At 45.9% G+C, this 21,176-nt stretch overlaps 1 protein-coding gene across 1 annotated transcript in view; it reads right to left on the bottom strand.

Moving 5' to 3' along the window:
- Positions 1 to 13,890, bottom strand: part of LOC106979786 (zonadhesin) — a 130,489-nt gene extending 116,599 nt beyond the window's left edge. The window contains exons 1-6 of the mRNA XM_053203494.1: positions 12,247 to 13,890; positions 3,107 to 3,242; positions 2,150 to 2,206; positions 1,990 to 2,047; positions 541 to 749; positions 38 to 112 (exon numbers count right to left, since the gene is read on the bottom strand). Coding sequence (XP_053059469.1) covers positions 38 to 112; positions 541 to 715 — 250 coding nt within the window. The 5' untranslated portion in view covers positions 716 to 749; positions 1,990 to 2,047; positions 2,150 to 2,206; positions 3,107 to 3,242; positions 12,247 to 13,890. The remainder of the gene's footprint in view (positions 1 to 37; positions 113 to 540; positions 750 to 1,989; positions 2,048 to 2,149; positions 2,207 to 3,106; positions 3,243 to 12,246) is intronic.
- Between the last annotated feature and the right edge of the window lie 7,286 nt (positions 13,891 to 21,176).

The following is a 21,176-nucleotide window of genomic DNA, read 5'->3' as shown; positions in this document are numbered from 1 at the left end:
AAGCTGCGGTATCCCAGCAACCCAGGCTTTGACTTACCTAGCCCACCGGTCTGAGCTCCATCCACCACGTCCTCGTAGGCGTCAGGCCCAGCGGGGCTTTGGTCAGCCAGAACTGTGGGCAGAAAACCACCCCCCACCCCCACGGATCGATTCAGGCAGCCCCGTGGAGCTCTGGAACCCACCCGGGGCAGAGCCTCATCCTCCAAGCTCCCAGGCGTTGGGGGTGGGGGCCTGGGGGCCGGCGCGGTAGGGGCGGGGCCAAAGGCCATCTCCGTCCGGACGAGCTGGTGTCGCCAGAGAAACGGACCCAGACTTAGGGCCACGGCTAGGCCTGGGGCACTTCCGGCCGAGCCGGGGCGGGCAACAGTCCCAGAGGCGCGGCCGGAGAGGCACCGACGTCAGCCTTGGCCGTGACCAGGCCGGCCTTAGGGGCGGGGGTCCTCGAGGCCGCGGGGCCCTCCACACCGGCCACAAGCCGTCTGGCGCAGGAGCTGGCGGGCGCCGGCCCTCCCAGCCCACACCCCGGCGGCCCGGACTCACCGCGCCCGGGCGGCGCCCCCTGCGCCTCCTCTGCGCGCGCCTGCGGCCTCCGGGCGCGCGGCAGCCCCTGGCTGTAGAGCGGCGCCTCCTCCGCGCCGCGCCCCCGCGCCCCCGCCTCGGGTCCCGGGGGCGCCCTGCGCTTCTGCACCACCGCGTACGTGTCCGTGTCGGCCATAGCGGGAGCCGGGGACCCGGGCGCCGAGATGCTCCTGCGGGCGGGGCGGGCGGGGAGGAAGTGAAGACGCCGAGCCCGAGGAAGGAGGGGGTGGGGACCGCTCGCGGCGCGCAAACCGCCCGCTTCCTTCCCGCCCGAGGCTGCTGGCGGGTCGGGAGAGAGGGAGCGGGCGGGTTTCCGAGGCGAGAGGGAGGGGCCTCTGGGTGAGGGGCGTCTCGCTGTGCGTCCGGAGGGCCCCGCTAGTTTGGTGGATGGAGGGAAGGGGCCAGCCTGGCGGGTGGAGGGCGCAGCGTATTGGTATTGCGGGGTGGTCCTGTCGTGCAGATGTTTGAATAAAGGAATGAGGAAGTGGCATGTAAAGGGGAGGGAGGGACGGCCTCAAGATGGAGAGCTAGTCTTAAAGAGGAGGGGTGACATCTCTGCTGCAAAGGAAGGTTGGATCTGTGCCCCCAGCACCTGACACGACGCCTGACAAGTGGGCTGCATCAAGAAATATTTGCTAAGTTAATGACCGGGGAAGCAAGGAAACGGCTAACATTGAGGCGAGCCTTAGAAGCAGAGGCAATGAGATCTCTGGGATCAAAGTGTCGTCTTGGGGCAGGTTCCCAGAGTGCAGGCAAAGAGCGAGCCAGTGAATGTTTGGTAAATTGAACAGCAAGGAAGGGGCCGGTGTTGAAAGGGCGAGGAAAGGGTTACCTTGGGCATGAGAAATTGGAAAGGGAAGAATGAGGAGATAGGGCTGGGTGCCTGAGGACCTCACCAGACTAATGGCGTGTGGTGGGAAGGATCTGGAAGGAAAGGGCGTCATCATAGAGTGGGGTACAATTCTGGGGAAGGACAGGAGGGGAAGGCTGCGAGGCGTGGAGGAAAGTTGCCAGACCCCTGATGGAAGTCACCATGGACTCTGGGGGGTAAGCTGAGGCGGAGTCTGATAAGGTCACAAGGAGGAGAACAAAGGTAGATATCATAGTCAGTCCCTGCTCCCAGAGGGAGTCCAGGGGCTAGATGCTGCAGTGATGGTGTCCACAGACCTCTGCTCTGGTCCTAGTCTCTGAGGGTGTTTGATGGTGGACAGGAAGACAGTAGGCAGGAGGCCTTGGTACCTCCTTGAAGTTCTGGTAAAGGGGGCTGGAGGTGTGGAGTGCTGAGAAGAACATCTGAACCACCAGGTTCCTATTCCTGTACTCCTCCTCGTGGGGGAAGAGGAATCATCAAAAAGGGAAGACAAGAGGAAGAGGCATGTGTCCTTGAATTGAGGAGACTAAGGCTCTCACCTTTGTCTGCACAGCTACAGGCCGCTGCTTTCTCATCTCCAGGACCACGCTGAAGAGGCTGCAGTTAGGTGGGATCATGTGGAGAGAAAGAGGACACATGAGCAGGACCTGGTGGCCATGGGGCCTGCACTGCACCCAAGCACACATGCCCTATTCATACCTGGGTCAAGAGCACCTGTTTAATCCACAGTGCACGGGACACCTGTTCACCCACAACCTGCACTGACAAGCAAGAATAAGAGTAAGCTGGGTCAGGACCTGCCCACAACCCCTCTTGTATGAGGCATTTGGGGTTTTCAGTGAGGGCCCTAACTGGGGATCCCCTGCAGCACATTTTGATTCTCAGAATCCCCCAATTACAATTTAAAAGAAAACACTTTTTAATTGTTTACATTTGTTGAGCATCAACTGTGTGCTTACTCCCCAGCAGGCAGTCGGTGCCCAATAAATGCTAAATTTCAGTTGATGTGGTGTGAGCAGTGTAGCCTCAGGTTTCTCAAGAGGCACTCAGTGCTGATGCATAGGGGCACTTGTGCCTCAATGTTTATAGCAGCACTTTCAACAATAACCAAATTATGGAAAGAACCTAAATGTCCATCACCTGACGAATGGATAAAGAAGTTGTGGTTTATATATACAATGAAATCCTACTTGGTAATGAGAAAGAATGAAATATGGCCTTTTGTAGCAACATGGATGGAACTGGAGAGTGTTATGCTCTCTGTGAAATAAGTCATACAGAGAAAGACAGATACCATGTTTTCACTCTTATGTGGATCCTGAGAAACTTAACAGAAGACCATGGGGGAGGGGAAGGGGGGGAAGTTAGAGAGGGAGGGAGCCAAACCATAAGAGACTCTTAAAAACTGAGAATAAACTGAGGGTTGATGGCGGGTGGGAGGGAGGGGAAAGTGGGTGATGGGCATTGGGGGGGCATCTGTGGGGATGAGCACTGGGTGTTGTATGGAAACCAATTTGACAATAAATGTATTAAAAAAAAAAAGAGGCACTCAATCTGCAAGACTGGCTCCAAGTTCTGCACTGGCCTCCCTGCCTCCCTCCCCCACTCTCAGTCACCTCTGTCTCACCACACTCCCATAAAACCCATTTCTTAAACCTGCAGTGGACACAGACGGGCCTGGGGCCATATCCCTGGAGGTGATGGGCTTCCTCCGCCATGGTGAGCACATGAGGCTAGTGACTCCTCTGTCTGGCCAGGACATATATTGCAGCTGGTACACAGATCGGCATTCCTGAAACACAGGAAAAGAGGGACAAATAATTAAAAAAAAAACATTTATGAGTACCTACTACATGTCAGGCTCAATTCTAAACATCTTTCATTTAAATCCAACAAATAATAACTGAGAAGATAAGTACTATTGCTAATGCCCATTTTACAGAAGAGAAAATGGAGACAGAAAACAGCTCTCCCATATGGGAGCCTCCTCCTCCCTTTTCAGTACCTTCTGAAAGGTGACCTAAAGTGCCCTGAGTATGATGTCTGTGTTCAGCCATGTCTCCCTTGTCTGAGGATGTGGGGCAGGTGGGAAGAGAAGGGAGAACAAAGACTACAGGTGCCAAAAGACATTTACAGAAAACAAAGCATTTCTGATTAAAAATCAAAGTCAAACAACATTGTTTTTAAAACGCATTCAGCTCAAACATCCCCCATGGCTTTCCTGAAGGAAACATTTGATGGAGGAGGGAAAGAAGAAATATGATTAAACACCCCAGCAAGCTCATTTATAGTGAAAAAAAGAGATTTCCTTTGTTCTACAAGAGTTTTATTGCACTTCTCATGTACCAACTGTATGTATGACTTGAGGTGACAGATTTTCCTGACTTTTGAAATGTTAAGGGAAATAAGGATTCTAAGAACTTAACAAGGCACATTTGTATAACAGAGATAATCATGATCATAGTTAAAATGCAAAATGAATGCATGTATTGAGTTATGACTATTTGCATACTAATAAGTGTGAGGGGGCTGTGGGAAAACTGTTCATCCTTTCAGGCTCAGCCCAAAAGCCTTCCACCCTGAGAATCTTCTGTGAAACCTCCCTAACATTCAAGACTCCATAAAACACTGTTCCCACCTCTGCTCCAGCTTACCAGCACGATGCAGAATAGTCCAATCTGTAGTGGTTCCTGTTCTTGGTCCCAGTAATGCTCACACTTTTTCTTCAAAAAGGTAAGGGAGAAAGGGCAAGGAATAAAGAGGGGCAGTCTGCTTTAGAGTTCTAGCTCAATACGTCCACACTCTCACAGGACACCTCAGGCATTGCTGCTGGAAGCACAGACAGCTGCAGCTATAGTGCAGGCCAGCTGGCAGAGCCTTGTCAGATTAAACACACACAGACATAGTGGTGACTTGAGCTTCTGACTATGCAGGAGGAAGACAGGCCAGAATATTCTCATACTGTAAGCAACTAAAAAAACTGGATATGTTTTTTATGAGCCGCTATTTTCAGACATTGGACCACAGGCATTGCAGGATTGTGATCACTGAACAAAGGGAAACACATGGGTTAAATCTTATGACTACTCCAGCTTACTCCCTAGAGGCAGTCACCAGGCTGCAGGACATGGGGAGTCCAGAGATCCCACCGAGTTGAGGAGCCAGAGATTATGGCTAAGGGAGGAGAAGGCAGCTAGAATTTGAAGGGCAGAGTCCTGGAAAGAACAGAGATATGCAAACAAAAGTAAACAAACAAACCTCCAGAAGTCTGCATATGGTCCCCTTGACTATTTAGCTGAGTAATAATCTGAGCAAATATGTCATGAAACTAGGCAAGCATAACTTCCCAAGAAAGGAGAATAACTAGGGACCTATAAGATGAACATTCCCTGCAATGTTCATAATGGGACAGAAATAATTTACATTCCTTCCAGCCTGAGTGGAGAGACCTGACTGACTATAAGGGCATTCAGTAGGGAATCAAAAAAGACCACACTTTAGGAGTAGAGTGAAATTAGTTCCAGAATAAAGGCCACTCTAGACCTGCCCTACAAAAGCTTAAAAACAAACCTTAAAATGATCAAACATCAAAAAGTAACTTAACTACCCTCCAGCAAAAGTCCAACACTCTTTAAAGGAAGACAATAAAATCCAACAGTGACCTGTGTAAAATTAAAAATGTCAAGCATCCAATAAAAATTTACTAGACACACTAGCAAACAACAAAATCCCTAACCAGGAGAAAAATCAGTGAAGACAAGATCCGGTAGGGATGAGGAAAGAATAGACCTTTAAACAATTTTTAAAAACATTTTAATTATACTTGAAGATGAAAAGGCAAACATGAACATGATGAAAGTGAAACAAAAGGTATAAAGAAGACCTAAATGGAACTTCTAGAGAGGAAAAATAAAATACATAAAATAAAAAATTCACTAATAGTAGATTAGACATAGAAGAAACAATTAAAAAAAGACCATGACGACATAGCAATAGAAACTATTTAAAGTGGAAAAAAGAAAAAAAATGACTGGGGATAAAATGAACATCAGATAACAAAAAGAAACAAAAGTCAGCCAAACTGGCAAGGAAGAAGTCAAGCCTTCACTATTTGCAGATGACATGGTACTCCATGTAGAAAGCCTGAAAGCCTCCACCAAAAATATTGCCAGAACTTATTTCAGCAAAATCACAGGATATAAAATCAATGTACAGAAAACTATTGCATTTCTATACACCAATAATGAAGCAGCAGAAAAAGAAATCAAAGAACTTATTCCATTTATAATTGTGCCAAGACCCACAAGATACCTAGAAATAAGTCTAACCAAAGAGGTAAAAGATCTGTACTCTGAAAACTATACAAGTCTTATGAAAGAAATGAAAGAGGACACAAAGAACTGGAAAAACACTCCATGCTCACAGATTGGAACAACAAACATTGTTAAAATGTCTATACCCAAGGAAATCTACATATTTAATGCAATCCCTATCAAATACCAACAGCATTTTTTCACAGAGCTAGAACAAACAATCCTAAAATTTGTATGGAGCCACACAAGATCCCAAATAGCCAAAGCAATACTGAAACAGAAATGCAAAGCAGGAGGCACCATGATTCTGGACTTCAAGCTATATTACAAAACTATAGTAATCAAGGCAATATGGTACTGGCACAAAACAGACACAGAGATCAATGGAACAGAATAGAAAACCCAAAAATGGGCCCATAACTATATGGTCAACTAATCTTCAACAAAGCAGGAAAGAATATCCAATGGAAAAATGACAGTCTCTTCAACAAATTGGGAAAATGGGATGGCAACATGCAGAAGAATGAAACTGGACCCACAAAAATAAATTCAAAGTGGACGAAAGACCTAAATGTGAGACATGAAACCATCAAAACCATAGAGGAGAATAGAGGCAGCAATTTCTTTGACCTCAGCGGGAGCAACTTCTTACCAGACAAATCACTGGAAGTAAGGGAAACTAAAGCAAAAATGGAGTGTTAGTGTTTCATCAAGATAAAAAGCTTCTGCACAGCAAAGGAAACACTCAACAAAACTAAAAGACAGCCTATGGAATGGGAGAAGTTATTTGCAAATGACATATCTGATAAAGGGTTAGTATCCAAAATCTACAAAGAACTTATCAAACTCAGCACCCAAAAAACAAATAATCCAGCTAAAAAATGGGCAGAGGGAATGAATAGACATTTTTCCAAAGAAGACATCCAGATGGCTAACAGACACATGAAAAGATGCTCAACATCACTCATCATCAGGGAAATACAAATCAAAACCACGATGAGATGCCACCTCACACCTGTCAGAATGGCTAAAACTAACAACATGGGAAACAACAGATGTTGGCGAGGATGTGGAGAAAGAGGAACCCTCTTGTACTGTTGGTAGGGACACAAACTGGTGCAGCCACTCTGGAGAACAGGATGGAGGTTCCTCAAAAAGTTAAAAATAGAACTACCCTATGACCCAGCAATTGCGCCAGTAGGTATTTACCCAAAGGATACAAAAATACATATTCAAGAGGGTACATGCACCCCGATATTTATAGCAGCATTATCAACAGTAACCAAACTATGGAGAGAGCCCAAATGTCCATCGACTGATGAATGGATAAAGAAGATGGGGTATATGCATACAATGGAATATTATTTGGCCATCAAAAAGAATGAAATCTTGCCATTTGCAATGATATGGATGGAGCTACAGTGTATTATGCTAAGTGAAATAAGTCAGACAAAGACAAATATCTTATGATTTCACTCATGTGTGGAATTTAAGAAACAAAACAGATGAACATAGGGGAAGGGGGGAAAAAGAGAGAGGGAAGCAAACCATAAGAGATTCTTAACTATAGAAAACAAACTCAGGATTGATGGAGGGAGGTGGCTGGGGGGATGGGCTAAACGGGTGATGGGTATTAAGGAGGGTACTTGTTATGATGAGCACTGTGTGTTATATGTAAGTGATGAATCACTAAATTAACTCCTGAAACCAATATTACACTATATGTTAACTAACTAGAATTTAAATTAAAATTTAAAGAAAAGAAAAAGAAATGTCTGTTTATGCCTTCTGTCCATTTTTTAATTGGATTATTTGTTTTTTGGCTGTTGACTTTCATCAGTTCTCTATATATTTTGAATACTAACTCTTTATTGGATATTCCATTTGCAAATATCTTCTCCCATTCAGTGTAGGTTGCCCTTTAGTTTTGTTGTTGTTTCCTTTGCTGTACAGAAGGTTTTAATTTTGCCACAGCAATCAGAAAGAAAAGGAAATAAAAGGCACCCAAATTGGTAAGAAAGAAGTAAAACTTTCACTATTAGCAGATGACATGATACCCTATGATCCAGTAATTGAAGTACTTGGTATTTGAGAATATGAAAGAATATGAAAACATTAATTCAAAATGATATATGCACCCCTGTGTTTATTACAGAATTATTTACAATAGCCAAGTTATGGAAGCAGCCCAAGTGTCCATCAATAGACGAATAGATAAAGAAGATATTCAGCTATAGAAAAGAATGAAATTTTGCTATTTGCAACAACATGGATGGATCTAGAGGGTACAGTGCTAAGCGAAGTAAGTCAGAGAAAGATAAATACCATATGATTTCAGTCACATGTGGAACTTAAGAAACAAAACACATGAACGAAGAAAAAAAAGAGAGAAACCATAAAACAGACTCAAATATAGAGAACAAACTGATGATTACCAGAGGGGAGGTGGGGAAGGGGGAATGGGTGAAATGGGTAAAAGGGATTAAGAGTATGCTTATCTTGATGACCACTGAGTAATGTATAGAATTTTTGAATCACTATGTTGTACACTGTAACTAACACTGTATGCTAACTACACTGGAGTTAAAATAAAAAATTAAAAAATTAAGTGAAAGATAATCTAAAGCAAAAATAATAGCAGTGTATGGTAGAGTATTTCATATTTAGAATTAAAATCTATGGCGACAATAACGTGAAGCATGGAATGGGAAAATTGAAATATGCTAAAGTTCTTATATTTTAAATGAAATGGTATAATATTATTTGCTGTGATAAATTAGACCTAACTTGTAAACTCCAAAGCCACCACTAAGTACATAATACAAAGAGGTATAGCTAATAAGTCAATAATGACTATGAAATGAATTCATAAAAATTCTCAGTCTGAAAGAAGACAGAGAAAAATAATGAAGGGACAAAGAACAGATGGAACAAATAGAAAACAGAAAGATGGTAGGTTTAAATTCAACATTACTGATAATTATATTAACAACTAAATACTCCAAATAAAGGCAGAAATTGTCAGACTGAATACTAAAGTAAGTCCCTACAATATGCCACCTACATGACACTTTAAAAATAATGATGGGGGTGCCTGGGTGGCTCAGTCTATTAAGCATCTGACTCTTGATATTGGCTCAGGTCATGATCTCACGTTCAGTGAGATCAAGTCCACAGTGGGGCTCTGCGCTGAGAACTCAGGGCCTGCTTGGGATTCTCTTTCTCTCTCTTTCTGCCCCTCCCCCATACACACACACACACACACACACACACACACACACACACACACTCTCTCTCTCTCTCTCTCTCTCTCTCTCTCTCCCTCTCTCTCTCTCTCAAAATAAATAAATAAACTCAAAAAAAAATAAAAATAAGGATGAACATAGATTTTTTAAAAAAGTAAAAGAATGGAAAAAGATATGCACACCTGAGTAATTTAAATGGCTGTATTAATATCAAAGTACACTTCAGAAAAAGGAATATTGCCAGAGATAAAAAGAGACCTTACATATTGGAAAAGGGATTGATTCATCAGGAAGACATAATCCTAACTGTATATGTACTCAATTACAGATTTTTAAAATAACTGAAGCAGAAACTGACAGAACTGAAAAGACAAACCAGATAATTTTAAAATTAGAAAATTTCAATATTATTTCAGCAAATAATAAGGCAAGTAGACCCCCTCCGAAAAGGCCATACAAAACATAAGACTTAAATAACATTATACTAATTGTCAATTATAGAACAGCTGGAGACTTCACTCCTCTCTCAGCGATTGATAGAACATTTAGAGAAAAGTAATCAGTTAAGATTTATAAAATACAATAAAGATACAAAAATATTAAAATGTCAACAAAGACACAGTAAATTTGACTGACTTGATATTTATAGATCATTCCGCCCAACAAAAGCAGAACACACATTCTTTCTGAGTATTTACCAGAATATCTACCAATAATTAACCAATAAATACCAGAGTATTTACCAATATAGACCATATTCATAGCCATAAAACAAGTTTCAGTACATTTAGAAAGATTGAAATCATATAAAGTTGTTCCTTGACCACAGTGGAATTAACTAAAAATAACAGGAAGATATATGGGAAAATCCTCAAATATTTGGAAACTAAGAACAACTGTGGTAAAATACCACGAGTCAAAGAAGAAACCACAAGGGAAATTAGAAAATATTTTGAACTAATTGGAGAAGACACAACTTATCATGTTTGTGAGATGTAGCTAAAGCTTAAAGAAAAGTGAATAACACTAAATGCTTATACATAAAAAAAAGAAAAATTTCAAATCAATGATGTAAGTTTAAGAAATTAGGAAAATAAGAGCAAGTTAAACCTAAATAACCTTTAGGAAGGAAAAATGAAGAAGAGAAGATATTCATGAAATAGGAAATGAAAAAAAAAATAAAGAAAATGAGTAAAGCCCAAAGCTGCTTCTTTGAAAAAAAATTAATACAGCTGATAAACCTCTAGCCCAGAGATGGCTAACATTTCCTATAAAGGCCCAGATAATAAATAACTACTTTACACTTTGTGAGCCATTCAATCTACCCATCTTGAAACTACTGAAATCTGCCATTGTAGTATGAAAGCAGGTATACATGATATATAAACATATGAGTGTGGCTATATTCTAACACATTTTATTTACAAGAAAAAAAAGAAAAAGGCTGCAAGACAGACCTACTACAACAGCTAAAGTTTGCCCATCTTTACTCTAGCCAGACTGACTTAAGGAGTGACAGACGCCGACCACAAATTACCAAAGTCAGGAATGAAAAATGGACGTCACTACAGATTGTGCATACTCCATGATCAGCCATTCGCCCGGGGCAGTACTTACCCACCCCACAACCCTGTCCATGCAGGCCAGAATGCAGAATCATGTGCCTTCGATGCTGATATATGTTTACTGAGGAACTAATTTATGCTAACAGGCAAAATAGAGATCCCTGCCCTCCTGGACTTTCCTTCTTATCAGGAAGATGGAGAATAAACAATGTGTAGATTACCTTGTGTGCTAGAAGTTGGAAGAACTGTGAGGCAAAAAGGAAAATAGGACAGGGAAGGAGAGTGGGAGTTCTGGGAGTTTTAAATGATGTAAGACCCAGGAAGGCCTCATGGAGGAAGTAGCCTTGAATGTTCCAGGCAGAGGGAACAGCCAAGGCACAGGCTCTGAGGCAGAGCCATCCCTGACACATCTGAGGAACAGCAAAGGCCAAACTGGCTAGAGCAGAGTGAAGGAAGGAGAGGCAAAAAGACATCAGAGCTGTACCAGGGAAGGCAGAGTATAGGACCTGATGGTCTATGGTGCAGATTTGGGGTGGGAAGCCCAGCAGTAGAGGGGTTGTGAACACTGCAGGGATAAGCACCATGAATAAGACAAAAGACAGCAACAAAAAAATTAAAGAGCAATAGTGGAGTCACTCCAAGAACTGGGCCTTTCAGTAGTAGCATTAGGGAGGTGCTAGCAAGATTTCTCTTGCCTTCTCCCTGCACAAGGAAATGCATTCTAGAGAGCTGAGAACACCTACCTGCCCATTCTCCATTTCTCGACATGCCTTCAGGATCACAGAGACACGAAAGATAAGGGGAGAGAGGAATGATTTGGGGACAGGAAAAACAAGGCCAAGGGAGGACTCAGAATGTTAGCTCCCCCCGCCCCCCCCCCCCCAAAGCTAACCTTGAACCCAAACTCCCAGACCAGGCGCCAGAAGTCTAGCAAGGTGTGAGGCAGGGGTCCCTGTGTGGTAATATAGGCCCGGCTTCCGTCTGCTCCCTGATAAAGGCTAAGTTCACCACCCAGATCCTGTTGTCACCCCCACCATGTCCACCCTGTCCCTGACTCCCAGCCTGACTTGGATGAAGTTGCCATTGATGTAGTGGTCGTGTCCCTCCTCCTGGAGCAGGGACAGGACCACTGGTGCCTGATCATCTGCCAGTGGGAGAGATGAGAAAAGGCACCAAGCCCCTGACAGCCTCCTGGATGAAAGCCAGCAGGGATGCTGCACACACAGCAGGGGTCCACCTAGGTACACTCATGAGCTGCTCAGGAGAAAGGCAGCCACGGGGGTGCCTGGGTGATTCAGTTCATTATGCCTCCCGCTCTTGGTTTCAGCTCAGGTCATGGTCTCAGAGTTGGTGAATTCCAGTGGAGCCTGGAGTGGGGCTCCCACAGGTGGCAGCATGGAGCCTGCTTGGGATTTTCTCTCTCTCTCTCCCTCTCTCTCTCTTTCTCTGCCCCTCCCCTGCTCACACTGTCTCTCTCAAAATAAATAAATAAACAAACAAACAAACAAACAAACAAACAAACTTAAAAGAACAAAAGAAAGAAAGGCAGCCACTGCAAGGATTGGCAAGGACCTGGGAGGGAGTGCTCTGGGAGCAAACTGGGGTGGACTGGACTGTGCTGCGGTGAGGGGTGGGTGCAGAGCCCCATCTACTCCTGAAAGCCCCTGACTTACTTGGAAGCACATCTTTGTGGTGGTTTTTCCTCACATTCCCTGGCCGACTGCCAGCCTGGGTGGAGTGCACAGGCTCAGTCTTCCATGTGGCTAAGCAGGCCTGGATGTCCTAGTTGGGAGGCACACCAAGCAGACCAGGGGAGGGAGAAGGAAAAAAGGAACCAGATCAAAGTCCTGGGGCACAGAGTGGCTTGTAGGGACACAAAGCACGTGGCCTGTGAGAGGCGAATGCAGACTTTTCCGGAAAGCATGGTGCCCTGCTAATGGTAGTGACCACGCGCCTTCTCTGTGCCAATGGCATTGAGTCATCGCCAGGTCTTCCCCAAGTGGGTACTATTATTGATGTCCCCACCGCGTAGGTAAGAAAGCTGAGGCACCACCACATGGTTGAGTGACTTGGCAAAAGATCCCCACCCCCCCCCCCCCGCCCCAGGAAGCGGCACAGTGAGGGTGGCATTCAGACCTCTCTGCATCTACCCTATACACTCAATTGTATTGTATTGCAAACAATAACTATAACGTAGTATGTATTTAACAACCATGATATGTGATACATATAACAATATACACTGTATATGAATTATAACGTATAACATTACTTATGTAACAAAATATTACAGATACTTTGTTACTGTTAGATTGTTATTAGTGGCGACTATCCTCCTCAGCTACTCATAATCAGACGGTGATAAGTAACACCTACCAAATGCCTACGATGCTGCATTACCGTTCCCTACGCACGGCTTGCACCTCCCCCCTGTAATGTTGAGAGTGTTTATAACTAGTGACAAAGACGCCTACAAAGTGAGCGCTCAAGATGTGCTAGGCGCTCTTTTAACCTACACCAGTTTCTCACGCCACTTTAGTCAGCAAGGGCCGCATTTCACCCGAGAAACCAACGCCAGAGGGGCCACGTGAAGCACCCGAGGCCACAGCGTCTATCAGAGCGCGGCGACCACACCCGCCTCAGCGGGGCCTCTGCGCTCCTCTTCCCCCAGCCGTTTCCTTCCCAGAGAGGCCCTGGTGATCGACTTCCAGCTTGATCCTGCGCCTGCCTTCCCTTGCTGCGCCGTCTTCTGCTGCTGCCCAGACCGGCAGTGGGACGAGGTCACGGGAGCCCGGAGTGTGCGCGGTTCCGGAGCGGGACGCTGTCACGAGAGCCAGGAGTGTGGGCGGTTCCGGAGCGGGATGCGGTCATGGGAGGCAGGGGTGTGCGCGGTTCCGGAGTGGGACGAGGTCTCGGGAGGCAGCGGTGTGCGCGGTTCCGGAGCCGGACGAGGTCATGAGCCAGGGGTGTGCGCTGTTCCAGAGTCGGACGCCGTCACGGGAGGAAGGGGTGTGCGCGGTTCCGGAGCAGGACGAGGTCACGAGAATCAGGGGTGTGCGCGGCTCCGGAGCGGGACCTGGTCATGAGAGCCAGGGCCGTACGCGGCTCTGGAGCGGGACGAGGTCACGGAAGCCACGGCTGTGCGCGGTTCCGGAGCGAGACGCGGTCAGGGGAGCCAGGGCTGGGATGGGCGCGGTCCAGCCAGGCAGTTAGTGGATTCGCTTTCTGGGGCCCTGCAGGCGGAGGGCGAAGACAGAGACAGGGGAGAGAGTGACAGACCCGTGCTGGGGAGAGAACAACTTACCTCAAGGCCGGGAGACAGCCCCGGACGCCGACAGAGGGAGAGACGGAAGGAGGGCAGACCTCCAGACAGTCCAGGACTAGGAGCCGAAGCGCACCGTCTGGCGGTCCGCTCTCGCCCGCTCACGCTGAACTCGCCGGCAAGGGCCACCTCCTCCCGGCAGCCCGCCTCCAGCTGCTCCCGGACGCTCCGCTCCGCGCCAAGTCCCAGCTGCAGCTCAGACGCCGCGGGCTAGCTACGTCGTGTCCGAGGCCTGAGCCCCGAGTCAGTAGCCAGTATCCAGCATGCTGGAGGCGCGGCTGGCAGCGGAGGCCCCGCCTCCGACCTTGCGACCCAATGGAATCCGCGACAGCCAGCAGGGCGCGCCCCTCGGCCAAGGCGTCCGGAGCTCGCCCTGGTGGCGCCCGCAGGCTCCGGGACCCGTAGCAGCCAGCGCGGCGGGTCGCCTGCGGCTGTGCGGCGGGACTGAGTCCGGCGCCCGCGCCTCGCTTGGTCTACGCGCGGGGCACGTCGGGTGACACCGCACAATCCCGCGGACGCTTTCTCTTGCTTGGAAGCCCGGGGCCAACCTTCCAAGTGCCCGCGTTCGGTAGATGGCCATTCGTTCTCGCCTGGCCTCCCCCGTCGGGTGTCCCTGAGACATAGACTGGGCTCCGAGCCGGAGTGGTGCTGCAGTTGTGAGTGGATACGGTCGCCGAGATCGAGCTGCCACTCTTGCCTCGAGGACCCTGGGTTGGGGGTGTTCTTCGCCCGTGCGCTCTGGCGGGGCGCGAGAGAGGTCGCAGGAGGTTGCGGGGGGGGGGGGGGTGACACCTGTGCACCCGTGCTGTGAGAAAGACCTAATGGAAGTGGATGCTTCTGTATCTCCGTATTTCCTGAGATTCCGTTTTCTGGGTCAGGCTAAGAGGAGCTGGGGAAACAAACAACCAGTCTTAATTCAAGGATCTCAACCCGCATAAACCTGCCGGGAAACAGAACTGACCACATAGAAGTGGGTTGGGGGCGGGGGGAGGGGGGGAGATGTTCTCAACGCTTTCAAAGACCTTCTCCGTTTTGCTGTCCCCACACCCTCACCTTCAGAAAATAGGCAGGAAAAGGCCAAAGGACAACTTGGTGACCCAGTTCCCCGGGTCACCAAGGGGAGGCTGGAGAAAGCAGAGAGGGGCCTAGGGGTCCCGCCTGGGTAGATGGGTTAGCCCACCCTTCACCGACGTCATGGAAGGAATTTCTGGGAGTGTCACTCGAGGGGGTATCTCAGGAGTCCAGTTTGAGGTCATCAAGCTCTCAAAGGGTAATGGATAGGGTGAGGTCTTTAAAGTCATTGAGGGGTTGACAGGGTCATTGGTTCAAGTTGTGGATTTAATTCATTAGGGGATTATTAGAGTGTTGTTTATGTTAGGGATGGGCATACTTTTTTAAAAGTCTTTTTGGTCTTTGGTCTTGCTGGCTCTGGTCTTGTTCTAGCTACCAACTCCACCATGGCAGTGTGAAAGCCATAGGCAACATGTAAAGGAATGAGTGTGTCTATGTGTCAATAAAACTATTTGTGGACACTGAACTTTTAATTTCATGTAGTTTTCATATGTCACAAAACATTCTTGTGTGTGTGTGTGTGTGTGTGTGTGTGTGTGTGTGTGTGTGTGTAGCCTCAGGCTGTGGTTTGCTAACCCAGGTTTAAGTGACAGAAGTCAAAGTGGATGGTCAGTGGGGATGTTTCATTTATTGAGGGATTACTGTGGGCTCAGTATTTATCAGTTTCATCTCTAAGACTTCAAAGATGGTCAGTAGTGATCACTGAGGATGGGCATTGATAGTGAATTAATTGGAAGTCAGTTGAGAGTTCCTTGGGTGTTCATGGGGCATCGTTAGTGGATGTTACTAGCAGTCGTTGGAGGTCAGTGAGACACAGTGAAAGTAGCTGAGGGGCTGTTGGGATTGGGAGTGGTAGTTTAAGTAACTGAGAGGTCAAAAGAGGGAAGGTCACTGAGGGATCCTACTCAGGGCACAACAGTGAATGCCAACGAAATCACTGAGATTTCCTGGACAGTTATTGGTTTTTGGAGACTCAGGGAAGTGGGACACAGAAGTATCAGGAACTTTGAGAATATATGGATGTTCAATGGAGGACTCATGGACACTCTTGAATCCCCGAGTACTCATGGATGCTAATGGTAGTTATTAGGGACTAGTGTATACCGGAGTAAACGAGGAAGAGTCACTGTGGGATCATGAAGGGTCTTTTGTGGACCGTGGTGTTAGTGGATATCATTGGAGGTCAAAGGTCACTGGAAACTGGTGGTACCTGAGGAGTAGGCGCAACACTGAGGGGTCATTGGGCCATCCATATCATCTATGATGGTGACTGGGAGGCAGGGAGGCTGACCCAGAAGCTGGGTTCTGGCTAGCTGGAGATCTTCTGTCTGACTAGTGACTGAGGGTCTGTTTGTTCAGCGTGTGTGCGGGGGTGTATCTGTCTGTCTACCTGACTTGACAGTTGTCTGTCCATCCAGCTGGCTTGGTGGGGATGTATCTTTTATCCTGCTGAGGGCCTGACTTTTTCATAGGCTGGAGTCTGTCTTTACTGGCAGAACTTAAGACTGTAGAAGGTAAAGCTGAGGTTTGGCTGGCTAGTTGATTGGGTAGGTGGGTATCTCTCTGCTGGGGTAGTGTGTTTGTCTGTTTGTGGGGAAGGTGTCTGTCCTTGAGGGATATTTTCTTTCGGTTGGCTGTGGTCATCTTCCAAATGGCTGGAGCTGGGGGTGTCCATGTGTCTGACCACAGGTCTTTCTGAATGTCTGGCTGGGTGTCTTCCCGTTTGTTCAAGAATATGTCCATTTGTCTGGCTGTCTGTCCCTCTGGAGTCTGTTTGTCTCCCTGGGATTTTGTCCATCTAGAAGTCTGTCTGTCTATCCAGGGGTCTGTATGTTTGTCCGTTTGGGGATCTTTCTATGTGGCTTGAAATCTTATGGCTTCTGAATAGAAGTGGCTGAGACTTCCAGCTGGGTTGGCTGTCGGTCTTTTTGGCTGCACTTTCACCCCCACTCCATGCCCCCCTGTCACTGTTGAACTTGCCTGGCTTCCCGACCGTCTCTTCCTGTCTCTCCAAACATCCAAATGCTCCTGGCTTGCCAGCTGCTCAGCTCAGGCTGGGTGTGGAGGGTGGGAAGACCCCCGAGAGCTCCTCCGGTAGCCCAGCCGCACCTCTCTCTTCCCCCAGAGAATTGCACACGCTGTTCTTACAGTGGGATTTACTGCTGCTAGTGGCCCTTTTGTTCACGCTACTGGTCACAGTCCCATGCATTGGGAGCAGATGGCATGCCTCTGAAGGTCCCGAGTGTTGTGACGCCCACATGCCACATGCGGGTCTGCCTGTTTGCCAGCTCAGAGTGCTCACTGACTGGCCACTCAGCAGGGCCAAGTGGACTGGTTGCTGGAGGGTGCCTGCAGAAGTTTTCCTAAGGCTGTGAGGAAGCCAGGCTGAGCTGATGTTGCAAAGGGGAAAATGGTGACTTTACAATGGAGAAACATAGTGGATATCGCCTTAACCCTGGCAGTTTGGTGGCAGATGCAGACACTATTGATAATACTACTTTACAGTTCTTCTCTGGCTCCCTTTTGATAGGCAAAAAAAAAGGGCAGAAAACGTTGAAAAAATTCTCCCACTGCTCTTGTTAAAAACCTGCAGGGGCGCCTGGGTGGCTCAGTCGGTTAAGCGGCCAACTTTGGCTCAGGTCATGATCTGGCGGTCCATGAGTTCGAGCCCCGCGTCGGGCTCTGTGCTGACAGCTCAGAGCCTGGAGCCTGTTTCAGATTCTGTCTCCCTCTCTCTGACCCTCCTCCGTTCATGCTTTGTCTCTCTCTGTCTCAAAAATAAATAAACATTAAAAAAAATTAAAAAAAAAACAAAAAACAAAAAACCTGCAGGCTGGGTGGGCTGACCTGTTGGTCTAGCCACAGTGTGGCATTTAGCAAACAGGAAAAATGACACTGTCTCCAATGGGAGGGGCAGCTTGTGCCACCAGTGACTGTAGCTAAGTACCTTTGGAAGGGCTTTTGTTAGTCTCCTTGAACTTTCCTCAGCGGTTTTGGATTTCATTGTTCTGAATTGAGGATCTCTCCTGGTCCCTTTATGGGGCAAAGAGCAGCAGCTCAGAGCTGAGGAAACACAGCCCAGGGAGAAAGCCACCTTATCCTTTCTCAGTCCTGCTGCCAAACCACATGATCTCTCTGTGGAGGGCTTGTTTTTGTCCTCGGAACTGCCCTGCTGTTCTGCTTTAGAGAGGGAGGGGGGAAGCCCTCTTCCTCATCTTTAAAAATGACATCCTTAAAATGTTTATACCAACGTTCCCAGGCCAGCCCCACTTCTTCCAGGACAGAGCCTGGTTATCTCCATCACCTAGAGTGATCTCCAGATGCTAGTGCATGTCTGTGGAGGAAATAAACTCAGCTCCGCGCCCTCTGCGCTGACAGCTCTGGCTCCTGTGAGCTCTAGGCAAACAAGTGCTCCAACAATGATGCTGCAGCATCCCGGGGCCTCTGCATCCTTGGCGTTCACTTTCTATACACAATTTTAGCCCGGTGCACACACACCTCTGTATGTGGCACTTTATTTTGAAAAGACCAACTGGCCACATTCTGTTAATCTTAGTCTGGCTGGGGTCCTGCATAGCTAAGGGCTCTTTCGTTGCTGAGTGCAGAAACCATGGCATCACAACCAAAGGGAGGTATGGGTCTGTCTCCACCGGCTTCTGCCACTCAGTTATAAAACTAGAGAGAAGCTAATTGTACATCTATGTCTGGGTAAGTATTACATCACTGGAAGGATTCCTGTAAGGAGACCAAGAGCAAGGGCAGGGGCATCTCATGCTGCTGCTGCTGTTGCTGGGTGTTTTGCGTTCCTAGCCGATGCACTCTGGCAAGTAGAAAAAAAGGAGGGGTCTGTCAAAAATGCTGTAACTGGCATATGACATATGGCATAATCAGCTAGAATGTTCTAGAAAATCTTATGAAAAACCAAAAGGGCTTATAAGAAAGTGTAATAAAGTATCTGGTTGAAATGTAATACACACACATATCACACATATGCACACAGAAATCACTTCCCTACATACTAGCAAAAAATGAACTTGAAATTATGATGCAAGAAAGATTTCATATTTACTGAAAAATAGCCACCAGGTTTGAAATCTCTAGTGAATTAATAAAGCTAGGCAATGATATTAATGTCTGCTAACATCAAAAAAAGACACACGTTATCAGCCTCCTGGTAAAAGAACACAAGCATTCCTGCCAACAAGATTTAAACCTGTATCTGACCGAACCTTTAGATCTAGATGTTAATGCAAAGGAAATATAAAGGCATAGGAAAATATTAAGTGACACAGCAGGAACAAGATCAGACTGTGGAAACTCTACAAGACAAACCAGTGTCCTAATTGAATAATTGAATATATTTCAAAGAAAAGATTAAAAACAGGGAATCCTATAGGTTACTAGAGACTTAGGATGTATACACAAGTATTTATGGCGGCACTATTCATAATAGCTCCAAAGTAGAAACCACCCAAATTTCATAAAGTGATAAATGTGGCATACACATACATTATTCAGCACCAAAAAGAAATGGAGTACTGACAACAGGGGTAAACTTTGAAACTGTACTGCTAAATAAAAGAAGGCAGTCACAAAAACACCACATGTTGTATGATTCCATTCATATGAAATACCCACAATAGGTCTATGGACCAAAAGTAGATTAGTGGTTGCGAGGGGCTGAGGGTGAAGGGATGGTTGGAGGGGAATGGGGAGTGACAGCTTATGGGGACGGGGTTCCTTGACGGAGAGACAAAATGTTCTAAAACTAGAGCGATGGTTGTACAACCCTGTGAAGATAATAGAAGAAGCTTAATTGTTTGTATTTTTTAATTGTATACTTTGGGTTAACTGTGTGATGTGTGAATTATATCTCAATAGAGCTGTTTAAAAAAAGAATGACAAATGACTTGTCAATCATTTGCAACGAATGGACCTAATGTGGATCCTAGTTCAAACTAACATACTGTAACCAGGGAAAACTGAACAGTAACTGGATATTTAAAATAACATATTTGGAATATATAAAATATATATTTGGAATAATTGTTTTTTTAGGTATAATATGGTATTGTTATTCTTGTTATCTTTTAGAAATATATGCAGAAATATTCATGGATAAAATAACATGGTGTCTAGGATTTGTTTCAAATAAACGAGTGGAGTGGATATAGGGAGTAGGTGGGGCTACAAAGGAAACCAGACTGGCCAACATTGAGAGGGGCTACCATATGGTCCTCTCTTACTCTTATGCTTGAAATTTTGCACAAATATTTAAAACAATCAATACAGAGGTGAACAGTCATTTCTATAGAGAAGGAGAGCAAACAGCTCACAGAGAACACACACATACAAATTCCCAATAGTATTTGACAAGATGCACAACACCTGTCATAATTAAAGAACTACAAATCATTCTGCATCTAGAGCTTGGCTTATGTTGGTAAGTCTGATAGTACTCAGTACTGGCAAGGACACAGAAACAGACCTACTGACAGTGGCTGGGACAGCCTCTTGGGGGACAATTCAGCAGCATCTATGATCATTTTAAAGACAAAATTCCACTCGCAGGAATTTATTCATCAGATATACTCACGTAAGTGTACACAGAAGTATGTTCAATGATGTTTTGAAGCAAGATTTCTGAGAGTAAAAATAGGAAACACTTGAGTGTGCATCCATTAAATAGGAAGTGGATTCACGTGTACTGGGTATCTTTGATAACCTAGAGGTATCCTAAAGAGATTATTAAAGGGAAAGACACCAAGTTTCAGAATGGTTTGCACAGCATGATCCCTAGATATATATGTCTATATATAGATATATAGGTATATAGATTATATATATATATAACATCTATATCTATCTATATAATATATAACATATATCTATATAACATATATATTATATATATTAATAATATATAACATATATCTATATAACATATATATTATATATATTAATAATATATATATATTTTAAGGCAATAGTCAATAGTTTCTGGAGAATACGGCTGGATTGTTGGGGTCATGGGGAGTAGGAAGGTGGCTTATTTTTCACTGTGCACTTCTGTATTTTTTTTAAACATGAGGGTGTGTTCCTTTTACAACTTAAAGAAGTGTCAGTTTTAGAGAAGTATTTCCAACATCTTTAAACTCCTGAAGCCAATCAGAACAAATCAAAGTGCCTCTCCTGCACTCCAAAGAAAAG

This window comes from Acinonyx jubatus, chromosome A1 (assembly GCF_027475565.1).
Source record: "Acinonyx jubatus isolate Ajub_Pintada_27869175 chromosome A1, VMU_Ajub_asm_v1.0, whole genome shotgun sequence".
In the NCBI taxonomy this organism is placed as follows: Eukaryota; Metazoa; Chordata; class Mammalia; order Carnivora; family Felidae; genus Acinonyx; species Acinonyx jubatus.
Note: the sequence above shows the minus strand (reverse complement) of the source record. Positions and strands in the feature narration are given on the sequence as shown.